General features: G+C 43.3%; 1 protein-coding gene across 2 annotated transcripts; it reads right to left on the minus strand.

Moving 5' to 3' along the window:
• Nucleotides 1-2,276: 2,276 nt before the first annotated feature.
• On the minus strand, nucleotides 2,277-12,022 carry LOC137885123 (ciliary neurotrophic factor-like). 2 transcript variants are annotated; one of them, XM_068727275.1, is made up of 3 exons: nucleotides 11,628-12,022; nucleotides 7,703-7,912; nucleotides 2,277-7,497 (listed from the first exon to the last, which is right to left on the minus strand). In XM_068727275.1, exons 1-3 carry the CDS (start codon nucleotides 11,745-11,747, stop codon nucleotides 7,321-7,323), a joined length of 507 nt encoding a protein of 168 aa, XP_068583376.1. In that variant the 5' UTR covers nucleotides 11,748-12,022; the 3' UTR covers nucleotides 2,277-7,320. The 2 variants fall into 2 exon arrangements, with proteins under 2 accessions (XP_068583376.1, XP_068583375.1); XM_068727274.1 differs by having other exon boundaries at nucleotides 7,604-7,912.
• Nucleotides 12,023-12,877: the final 855 nt, after the last annotated feature.

A 12,877-nucleotide genomic window follows, 5' to 3' on the forward strand; every position in this document is an offset into this window, starting at 1 on the left:
CAACAGTGAAGCATACGTCCTGACACACACATGAGGGAGAATGTAACAGTCATCAAGGTGCTAAGAAATGATGCTGGGCTAAGATAAGAGAAGAAGAAGAAGAAGAAGAAGAAGAAGAAGAAGAAGGATGTGAGAGTAGCTGGAGATCTGGGAGCTGCTGAAGGAGTTTGGTTTAATTGTAATTCTGCTCTGTTTGCGTGTGCACACTATCATGAACACTTCATCACCCGCACCAATACCCCCAATACGTGTGTGTATTCGTGTACACACAAACGTGCAAATACATACACACACACACACACACTCACACACACTCACACACACACACACACACACACACACACACACACACACACACACACACACACACATACACACACACACACACACACACACACACACACACACAGCTACACAATCTTCACTGAAGACAAACATTCACAGTGCACATTTACAGCAACACACTGTTGTACAGTCCTCACAAACTACACACAGATACACACAGATACACACACACACACACACACACACACACACACACACACACACACACACACACAGTTCCAATAAAGGACACACACACCCTCTTCCACAGCTCACACTCTCACACACACACACAGATACACACACACACACACACACACACCGCATTCATTTCCCTTTCATTCAGCACAGGCACATATTGTGCTGCTGTAACACACACACACACACACACACACACACACACACACAAAACACACTCACGCACACACCATTTGCAGAGCTTGCTCCTAGCTCTCCCCGCACACACACACCCCTCCCCCTCTATCGCTGTCAGACACACACACACACACAAGCATACACGCACACACACACACACACACACACACACACACACACACACACACACACACAGTCACACAAGTCCACGCGCATTCCCTCCTACGCAGGCGCACTCACACTCACACACACACACACACACACACACACACACACACACACATCACCTCTTTCCTTTCACACACACATCTCTCTTGTACACCCCTCCCCCACTCTCTCTCACACACACATCCACACACGTACATGTCCTCTCTCTCTTCCTTGCTCGCTCACTCACACTCACACACACACAAACGCACACATAAATACACACACATTCCCTCTAATGCTCTGCTTCTCTCACTCACTCACACACTCACACACTCACTCACTCACTCACTCACTCACACACAGGAACAAACACACACAAACACACAGGAACACACACACACAGGAACACACACACCCACAGGAACACACACACATGCCTGCACAAACATTCACAGGCGCGCACACACACACACATACAGATACACACATTGTGTCTCCTGCTTGCTCTTTCTCCCCCTCCCTCCCTCCCTCTCTCTGTCTCTCTGTCTGTCTGTCTGTCTGTCTGTCTGTCTGTCTGTCTCTCTCTCTCTCTCACACACACACACACACACACACACACACACACACACACACACACACACACACACACTTTCCTGCCCTCTCTCCCCTTCTCTTTTTTCATCTCTCTGTCTCTCTCTCAGACACACATACACCCACGTGCACACAAATGTGCAGGCGAACACAGACACATGCGCACAAGCACACACAGAGACACACAAACACACACCCATTTTCTCTCTGTCTCTTTCTCTCTCACCATGTAACACACACGCATATTTTCTCTCTCTCTCTCTCCCTCACTAACTCACACATGCACACACACACACTCACTCACTCACTCACTCACACTCTCACACACACACACACACACACACACACACACACACACACACACACACACACACATATACACACACACACACCTCCCCCCTCTTCCACAGGCATCCTGGCTGCCACTCCTTCCCTAACAACCACACACACACAAACGAAAAGATGCACACACACATACACATAAACACATATAAACAAACACGCACGCACACACACACACACACACACACACACACACACACACACACACACACACACACACACAAACCCTTTTAAACACACACTCCACCCCTTTCGCTCAAACACACATCCTGTCTTTTCTTCCAGTTAAACACACACACACACACACACACACACACACACACACACACAATTTCACTAGTAATATTCAAACTCAAAATGTAAAATAACACTTTTTTCTCACATAATTTTTTTCTTGCACTGTAAGAAAAAAAATCCCATTTTTCAAGCACACTACTCATCACTAACAGTTGTGAGCCAATCTGTTTTTAAGTCACACAGACACAAGAGACAAATCAAATTACAGCCAAGATCAATTTATTTCAACCCACTCAGGAATCCAATCAATAATAAATACACTTTTACACCATCACCAAAGAAAGTTTCAGAAAATACATTCAAGACTTTACATTACTTTCATTGCATATTCACAATGATTTGACCAAATGCTCTCTCTGTGAACTAAACCATGTTTTATAAAAGTAATCAATTTGTCGTTAAATGAAAGAACAATATCAGGATAGAGTAAAAAAATGTGTGTGCTGGTTGCCATAAAATGAAACTGCTCTAGAGCTGGTCTATGCTTATGTCGCCTCATATGTGAACGCTCTGCCAATTTGACATGTTGCTTAAAGGGACAGTGTGAAGGATTTGGTGGCATCTAGCAGTGTGGTTGCGGGTTGCAACCAACGGATTGAACGCCGCTCAAACCTCCCGTTCCAAGACCTCGGTAATCAACGTACCCTCATCCAACAGTATGATCTCTGACGGAAAGTTACTCCTAATTTTTCATGCGTTTTCCCACGAAAGCCGGCAAAACGTGTCAATTTACGCTCGTTACATGAATACAGTCTTTTCAAAATAAACTTCCGTTGTCACAGGAAACAAATCAGTTAGGTTTAAGCAACAAAACCTATTAGTTAGGTTTAGGAATAAATCGTCGTTTGGGTTAAAATAACCACAGAAGTGCCGTTACTAAAGTACGTGACAAAATCAACGTTGACTCCTCGTTTCACAGGTGGAACGAACTGCGGTCTACTGGCTGAAAGATCGCTGGTTGTTGGGTAGTTGGTTTGTCCGTTCTGGGAAGAGGCTCCGCTCTCTAGTATGTAGTTAAGAAGGACTCATTCTAAGCTAACGAAAGCTAACACCATTCTTAGATTCAGGGGATTGTACATGAATGAACACGTACTTATTAATATTATATTCCATTCTAGCTAATAGATCCCCCAAAATGCCACACACTGGCCCTTTAAAAAAAGGGCCTGAATAACTAATAAAAAAATAACTGTTAATAATTGCCGCCCTAGAACATAGTCGTCCTTTCACTTGTAAGCGTTGCCAACATGAGGCCTACTTCAAGTTTAAAAGTCAGAAAGCCAATACTTTAAGAGACAGATGAACCCGGCAATGTTACAGAAGGAGCTTTCCTTGAAAAGCTCAAGAGAAGCTGGTTTTTGTTCAAAAGACACACTTTCATTTGAGACACCAAGAAGACTTTGTGACTGCGGTGATGTAGAAAAATACAAAACAATTTCTTCAGCCCAAAGATTAAAATCTAGCTTTGGCGTCTGGTCTCTTGTGTCAACACATTATCCAGGGCCAAAAGTGTATCCAGAGAGACAATAGTTAGCACAGATAAAGCCACATTTGCAGGACAGGGATTATTGCTGCTCGACCACAAACTCCAAAGATACACAGCAAAAGAGAACAATTCACAAGTACATCCAAATATTTGGTTGACCATCAGGAATAAAAGGGGGTAAATCATTCATTCTTTATGACAAAGATGTTAATCAAACAGTCTTTACAATGTGAAAACCCCACCACTGTTGTGACAACTCTAACGAATGTGGCGGTTTACTGCAGTAGGATTGCTGCTTATGGACAGATGCGATGGGAACCCAATCCCCTCTCTTTGTGATTTGAGCCATTTGTCCACCGTGTTGTCTCTCCCTCTGTACCAAAAGAGAGGTCGCCTAATGGTGTAACAAACTACACTCTTTAAGAAGACACACACGGTAAAAGTGTAAAAAAATGAGTTGGGCAAAAATAAATAAATCAATAGCACGTACACAAACAAGACATTTTGTTTGTCAGGAATGTAACCACAGCGCTCTACTTCCTGTCTTCTGTAGGAAGAGGGCAATCTAGAAATGTCCGTCTTGTGTAGGTCAATCCAAGAACAGAGGGCGATAATATGAAGCTGTTGGAACCTATATCTAACCGGTTGGCCCATAAAGCCAATGCATATACTCTGAGGCCGCATGTATATAAGTGGACGTAGTCATCGTGACGTCGCCCATTGGTTTGTGGACTGACTTTTGGAAGCGATTTTGGCCATCGCCATCTTGGATTACGGCCGTCGCCATCTTGGCTTTTTGCAAACAATGAATGGAAGGGATTGTTTTTGGACTGAGGAGGAGTACTCTCGTAGCGACCTGTCAATCACGCGGTAGCCCCGCCCTAAAGCATACTCTGCTTTATGGTCTATTTGACTCTAAATTGACTATAATTTACTAAATGAACATCATGCTGTATTGAAGAAGACTTGAAACTAAAGATTGAGACCATAAACTCATGTTTACAATGTTTACTGAGGTAATAAATCAAGTGAGAAGTAGAGTCATTTTCTCATAGACTTCTATACAACCAGACTTCTTTTTTGCAGAGGAGTCGCCCCCTGCTGGTCAGCAGAAAGAAAGAAAGTTAAAGACACTTCGGCACTGACTTCACTCGACAGAGCCGGAGGTCGCCGCCTGATTCAGACCAACAATAGCACTGCGTCAAAGATGTGCAGCCTCATTAATTCCAGTGAAACCAGTGCATTGGTCCAACAGTCACAGTCTTGGTGGAATACTTTGTAACAAGTACAGCGTTATTCTTCTATTTACCTTCCAATTGTGGAGACGGAGAATAAAATAAGTGCCACAACGTTAACGTTCCATGGTAAGAGGCTGCCACGTAATATTTTTGTGTTTGATGAGCCCGTACTTCCTGCTTCATATTCGATCTACTCCTATAGCAACATACTTGCATTTTTTTTTCAACTTTTTGGTCAAAGTTGGACAAACAAAACCATACAGAGGACAATAAATGCAATATATGTATTTACACACTGCATTTACAATATATTAAAAAAAAGGTGCTGCACTCCAAAGCTTCATTAGATGTTAAGGATGCATTTGTTCTGTATGGTGTATTGTCTTCGTTCAGTGCATGCACAACATGAACAGTAGGGGTTGCATTTCATCTTTGAAATGAATCTTTGCGACTCAAATCAAACGAGCGAATGCGTTTGTGTTGCCTTCCAGTAACAACGTTCATATTTCAGATTGGCGCACTCTGTATCACTCAAATCTCACAGAGGTCTGTTCATACTCCCAGTGCACCTTCCAACAGTTTATCAACCTACATTTACTAAATACAGCATGTGAGCTAAATAAAATCTGCAGCCCATTAGTTAAACAAAGTGACATTAGTCAAATGACCAAATGGTCCCAGCGTCCTCAACATTTCAACACTGTAAAACATTTCCTTGCTTTTTACTCAAACACCTCTTGATATACAGTATATATTTATTTTTTCTCCCGAAATGCCATTTTTCGTCTTTGTGCACCACATCGTCATGGATCTTATTGGGTATCTAAGCAAGACTTCTACATGTAGGATTCAATCCCATTTACAGTATCTTTCGCTTTGTCTTACCAAGGAGCAATATGCATCATTAAAGACGGTCCAGGTTAGACTGACAGAGTTACACGTTGATTTCTCTGTTGCTCGATCACAATTAAACCAATCTACTGCAGGTTAACTTATCAACTAGAAGTCGATTAGTAGATCAAGTGCCCAATGGACAGATTTGGGATCATTTGGCGGACACAACTCTTTACTTTCAGCCGTCTGAATTCAGACACATTCATAATGGGAAGTGGTTCACATTGACCACTGTGATACCCAAAATTATTCTTGTGTTGCTCTTGCTGGGCTTGATGACTAATTGATGAATTATATTTATATGTTTATTTTATTTTAAACACAATTTATAGATATATAAATTATATTATAGATTTTTAACATTAATATATATAATAAATCATATTTATTTAGAATTTTAATTATTTTTATACTTATTCATATAAAATATTTAAAACTTAACCAATAAACAGTGAAATCCAGCATTTTTCCAATTCAGAAGTAAAAATGCATTTTTTCCCGTTATTTTAAACTATTTAAATCAGTATAGATTTTCATAAAAATGTTCTTTTATCACAGAAGTTTACAGATGTCTACTATTTACACTGTATTTCCACTACACTCTCTGCTTATGTGTCCATTTGCATTCTCATCAGTCGCACTGCTGACGCTGCAGTTGCACCACACTTGTTGCTTCCTGAACCCTGTCACGTGATTTCACTGCTAATAAAGTGCCCTACATTTTTTTCTTAACTATAAGAACAGAGGATAATTTGACAGAAGCACTACTGAGGAAAATCAAGAAAGAAAGCACCCTCTAGTGTAAACACTAGAGGGTGCTGTCACACACGTGTTGTCCCTCCATACACAAGCGCTTCCACAGGTGACAACCCATGTGGAATGATTTATAGCCGCGGCAGTCAAAAGTACCGCGTCATGGCTACGCGGCTTAAATTCAAATGTTCTCATTTTCCCATCTGAACGTGCCCCTCGCTGACTGCGTCCTCCGTCGGCTGCAGTGGCAAAATGTCTTAAATAACAACTTCAGCCGTATCGAAGGTCGAAGGAGTGCAACTGTGAGGGGGGGGGACCACGAGATGTTGACGTTGGCAGGTGAGAATAGATACTGCATGCATCTTGAGTTGCAGTTAAATGAGGTTACGTTTCCTCAATACCAAAATAAGAAAGAAAGAAACTCTGCTTCTTATCTTTCAATCTCGACGCATCCTTGAATGTCTTGAAAGCTAAACAATAAATATAAAGTTGTGTTGGACTGTATTTTAAATGAACTCATTCCAACAGATGTTGTTATTAGCCATGATGAACATGGTTATTGTCTTTTGCTCCCTCTCTGTCTAAGGCCTCTGTTCAACCCACTCCTCTCCCCGTCAGTGGAGATCTGTTTCTCATTATCACGGCTGCCTATTTTCACTCATCTTTCTTTTTCACACCACATGTCAGTTTTTCACCTTGCTTCATCTTCTGATTCCTGCGCTCACCTCTTTTTCTCTCTCTCTCTCTCTCTCTCTCTCTCTCTCTCTCTCTCTCTCTCATTAGTTTCTCTATGCCCACACACACACACACACACACACACACACACACACACACACACACACACACACACACACACACACTTCTCCGGTCTCATCGCCGGGCGCTTCTCATGCTCCGGACTCGCGTGGTCCTTGCCCGCTCCTTTGCAACGATCACAGAGGGCAGCGCTTGCAAAGTGGTGATGGCCGTCTTGGTCCAGTAGTCCACCTCCTTGAAGATCCGGTACACCCAACGCTTCAGCTCAAACAGACCAGTCGACCCGCCTGACTGCCGACAAGAAAAGGGTTGGGGGGAGAAATCATCAAGATCTGCCTTAATTTATCTCTAGAACTTCCACCATTATCATCAATGATGTCGACAGCGGCGCCTATACCTCTAAGCCCTCCACGCAGGGGGGCGGGACCGACGCGCCGTCGGCGGCTTTGAGGAGCTCTCCGGTGGTGATCAGGAGAAACGACAGACTGTTCCTCACCATGTTCCTCTGGGTCTCGTAGTCGCCCTTCTCCCCGCCGCCCAGCTCCATTTCCTCCCTGGCGATGGCGCTCTCCAGCAAGCTGCGGCACTGGAGCAGAGCGGAGTGGAGACGCCAGAGCTTGTCCCTGTTGTCCAGCTGGGAGGAAGGGGGAGGTACGGACACCAGACGACCGTCTGCAACATCTGCAGTGAAACTCTCCTTCTTTGTCTTGAGGGGGGACAAGAGAAAACAAAAAAGGGCATTGGGAAATTAAGAACAGAAGTGAGATTTGGGAAGGCATTCATGCCGACAAGGAAGAAGAGGAGTTGGAAAGTGAAGTGGAAAAATAAAAATATGCTTTCTATTAAATACTAACCACACTGATGTCACTTTTGAGCAATTTGGCACTCTATCAAAGATCATTGTCTATGAGGCAACACGAGGCGGCAACCTCCGGCTCTGCCGAGTGAAGCCAATGTGGAAGTGTCTTAAAACTTGCATTCTCTCTACTGACCAGCAGGGGGCGACTCCTCTGGTTGCAAAAAGAAGTCAGATTGTATAGAAGTCTATGACAAAACGACTCTACTTCTCACTTGATTTATTACCTCAGTAAATATTGTAAACATGAGTCTATGATCTCAATCTCTAGTTTTAAGTCGTCTTCACTACAGCATGATGTTCATTTAGTAAATTATGATCCATTTAGACTCAAATAGACCATAAAGCAGGGTATGCTTTAGGGCGGGCTTACTGTGACTGACGGGTCGCTACCGCTACCAGAGCCGTATACGGCGTCACTACATCACACATCACTCCTCTGCCGTACAAATATGGGAACTTCTGTTCAATGGTAGCAAAAAAAACTACATGGCGGCGGCCGTAATCCAAGATGGTGATGGCGAAATCGGCGAATTCAAGGCTTCAAAACGGCAGACCACAAACCAATGGGTGACATCACGATGACTACGTCCACTTCTTATATGCAGCCTGTGGGCAACACAGATCTCCTCTCAATGCATTAAGAATTTGTTTTCATTGTTTTAAATTATTTCATTCATATTGTTTCAGAGAATTAAATATACCCAACACAGGAAAAGGTCTTCCTATGAAGAGGAATTCTTGTTCAGCCCGATTCCAGTAAGGTTTTATTAAGACAACAAGTAAAAGGTTAAAATGAGCAATTTTTAAATAACTCAGAAGCGAGGAAAAAAACAGCAGATATAATTCCATACTGTAAGAACAAAAAAGGCGTGAAATAACACGACATCCTTATAAAAGTCAACATCCGAAACAAAATTAATAAAATATTGACAAAAGAGTAGCTTGACATTTTGGGAACTACTAGTATTTACTTTCTTGCCGAGAGTTAGCTGAGAAGATCAATCCCGAAGATCAATGACGCTACAGCTAGTAGTTGTTTTTTTTGACGGATTAAATAAATTAACAAGGTATAACATTTGGATTGGTGAGCTTCAGAGGTGCTAATAGGCAGATGTCTATTTTATCTCAGGACAGATCCAAGCTAGCTGTTTCCCCATCCATTTCCAGTCTTTATGCTATGCTAAGCTAAGCTAACCGGTTGCGGTGGCTTCGTGTTTACCGCACAGACATGAGAGTGGTATCGATCTTGTCGTCTAACTCTCTGCAAGGAGGCAAATAGGCCTATTTGCCAAAATATAGAACTATTCCTTGAACATTGATATGAAATCAATACTGTACTGTATATCTACCTTGTAGCAGAACAAAAATACATGGAGTAGCCCTTTTCCCACCTGACAGGAAAAGAAGATGGGGAAAGAGAGGCTATAAATGAGACACACCTGTGAGCTGGGGAAAATCCCGGGAGCAGGTGGTGGAAACAGGAATCGTGTTCTGCTACAGCTTGGACCAGCTTGGGCCTCCTTAACTTTGGCCATTCATCAAGATAAGTCCCCTTTAAATGCAACTCTTCAGGCTTCTCCTTCTCTTCTCCCTAAAACACCTACATACCTTGAAATAAACTGAAAGGGACTGCAATGAACTGCCTTCCTCCATGCTACAAACCGTGAACTGCCATATATTCCTATAGCTTTGGAATGGACCTACAACCCCCCCAACCCCACACACACACGCATGCCACTCGCACCTTATCACTTGCATATAAACAATTGACATTTAATTTTAGATCACTCAATGGACATTTGATTTGTATATCTGGACTCGGTCATGTGGTTTATTTTGATTTAATGATCCTTTTTTTGTTTAATTCTGTATAAAAAAAGAAACTATTCATTTTGATTTGATTCATGTTGTTTGCGTCGGATACAATTGACTTCAGTGAAACACATTAATTGTTTGGTTTTTTGCTTACGTTGTATTTTGTAGCCGGATTAGCAGGCTAGTCGGGTTAACTCTATCTCAAACTGTTCAAAGAAATATTTTTATTTAAATTGTCAGGGTAGAATTTGTATTATTCTCCCGTCTGGAGCCCAAAGTGTATTTAGAGTAATTGTGAGAAAAACCTACCCTACAACCTTTGATAGACAGCATTTAAAATAAGTTATCGCCTTTGTACTCTCAGAGCTACATTAAGATCTGACATCATGATCGGTCTGACGATGTTGACACGCCACTTTGCAGGCGAGACCAGCAGGTATCAGCTTTTAGTGCTTGTGAATCCTTAGGGCCTCCTTGTGACATCATACCGAGGTGTTAATGTTAAACCCTGCATGCAAGTTAGTACCAGAGTGACAGAGTGGCCTAATGTGACCCGAACGCTCTGAGGGGGGGGGGGTTAATGCATACCGCTCAGACTGCAGAGGAAATGTGATTCTGTTACGGAAGCGATGCTTTGGAGTCAGAGACAATATTCTCGTGGATCATCGTGAGTTATTATAACGAGGTAGACGCTGAAAATGATTGAAGAGATAGCAAACGGATGTTGCAAATTAGTTTTTCTTCTTAGTCAGTGAGATGGTGAGGGACAGCCGGCCTGGGAATATAATACTCTGCCGGGACAAATATTCAACTGCATTGGATTCATGGGAGATCTACAAGCCAAAGACTGAATTAAACCCTACTTCAGAGACGCTTCCTCCCCGCCAAGGACAGAAAACACGGGCCTCAAATGCACCCATCAATCTCTGTACGACAGGCTAAGACATATCTAATCACTTCACGGTGCGTTCAGTGGAATGCATCGGTTATTCCAAAAAGCGATTGCCCTGCCAAGTCAATGACGCAAGATAAACCTGTGTGAGAAAAAGAAGCGTGGAGGTTAGAGGAACGGAGGGGTCAGACCCAGGGAGTGAGGAGGATGGAGGCAAATGCCAGGCCGCTCCCTCGCTCCTAGCGAGACGCATGAAAGGAAGGATTGAGGCGGCGAATTGGCGGAACACCAAGAAAGTTTTAATAACCGGTAGCTCGCACCTTTAGGCGAAGGGCTTGTGGAAAGGAGATGGAGGCTCCGTGCCCAGAGTGTTCAAGGAGTTTGTGCCAGAAAAAAAACCGCCCACTCCTATGTTCCAACTGAGTTCACCCCCCCTTCTCTGCATTCCTACCCCCCGCTGTCCTAGACATCATTTCTTTCTCTTTCTCACATACACACACACACACACACACACACACACACACACACACACACACACACACACACACACACACCCTCTTATTTTGCACGCATCCCTTTCATCGTCAGTGTACTTCTTCAAACACAGTCACACGCACAAGCAAAGTTACAGGCATGCACAGAGGACACCCATGGCGCGCGCACACACACACACACACACACACACACACACAGAAAATCTATTAATTTTCCATTCGACCTTGGCCTATTTCTCACTCTACCTTACAGCCACACACACACACACACACACACACACACACACACACACACACACTCACACACACTGAGTTATGCTGCAGGTTGGAGCAAGTGGAAACATCAAGCCTCTCTACTCACATAAAGTTCCAGTAAGATGGAACACTCGTAGCGCAACTGCTCGGCTATGGCGGTAGCCCGGGCCACGGTAGTCCGGCTCAGGTCCGAACCGGTCACCCCTCTAGTCCACCTGGCTGCCATTATTGGCCCTCCGGCTGCCTCTACCGGGGAACACACTGAGAACCGCACTCGTAGCAGGCGAAGCGACAAGTTTCCGTATTATACACCCCGCACACGAACGTCCCATCCCGGCAACACCGGATTCCCGGTCATGGTTTCACTTCAAGCCAGAGCCGTCTCTTCTCCTCAGGGTTTCGGGTAAAGCGAGTTTCCCAGTTTTCGTTCGCTCGCTGCTCCGTTACTTATGTTACAGAGTTGGCAGCCAACTCTCCGTCCTCCGGGAACTTGATGCCGGGCCGGAGGAATTTAACGGGACGAGCGGGGGCGGGGAGGGAGGAGCTCATCAACTAATTCATGAGGAGCTTATCTGATTTACTGGAAGTGGCAGAAACAAAGACGGTCTCAATTTAAGGATGCTGCCTGGACTATTTGAACATGTCCTCTGTATGAGGAAAAGTATACGAAGAGTCTGTACCGCAAACATTGGAAATATAGGTCTACTTTTACTTTTTGACTACTTTTTTTTACTTTAGCATGCTTGATATTCGTCTATAAAGTGTGGTTGTTGTAGATTAAACTTCACAAAGGTATATACAGTAGTTCAAATGAACTTAACACTAAAGCAGCCCCGCATGTTAATGTGTGCATCAATAGTACTATTGCAACATTGACAGGGCCAGTCTGTTTCATACTGTAAGTCATATTTTAAATGCAGAATTTTACTTATTGACCATTGTTATAAAGTGGTATTGCTATAAAAACAGTCTGTACCGTACCATCACAGCAGAAACTGCAAGTACCAATAAAAGACTATTATGGCGATTAGATCGATGTCTTCTCTTCATTAAATGTGCAGTCTCTGTGTTAATGGGCAATACTGTAAAGAGAAGAGGTCTGCTACAGCTTTTAATTTGGAATATATGTAGCCTATGTATCTGCATATTGGAAACCTGCTCATAGATTTCAAAAATAGAATAAAATATAATTGTACAGAAAAGCAACAGGTGTAATCAATGACATAACTGATGGGCTTGTTCCATTTAGACTGCCAGGAAGCCATGTCAGTAAGCCAACATGCACAATGCCAGAGCCCTCCAGCAAGCAACATGTGAATGGAATGCAGCCGCTGTAAATGTTGGCTATTAGTACCA

Source organism: Cebidichthys violaceus, unplaced genomic scaffold, assembly GCF_023349555.1.
Source record: "Cebidichthys violaceus isolate CVI_PGR_0920_01 unplaced genomic scaffold, fCebVio1.0.p SCAF_4, whole genome shotgun sequence".
In the NCBI taxonomy this organism is placed as follows: domain Eukaryota; kingdom Metazoa; phylum Chordata; class Actinopteri; order Perciformes; family Stichaeidae; genus Cebidichthys; species Cebidichthys violaceus.

What these genes read in the sequence shown, in the direction of transcription:
- LOC137885123 (XM_068727274.1), bottom strand. Translation starts at nt 11,747, where the DNA reads ATGGCAGCCAGGTGGACTAGAGGGGTGACCGGTTCGGACCTGAGCCGG. An exon ending in CCATCTTACTGGAACTTTAT is followed by an intron (nt 7,913 to 11,627) that starts GTGAGTAGAGAG and finishes TCCCCCCTCAAG; the next exon opens with ACAAAGAAGGAGAGTTTCAC. An exon ending in CCTGCGTGGAGGGCTTAGAG is followed by an intron (nt 7,498 to 7,603) that starts GTATAGGCGCCG and finishes TCTTGTCGGCAG; the next exon opens with TCAGGCGGGTCGACTGGTCT.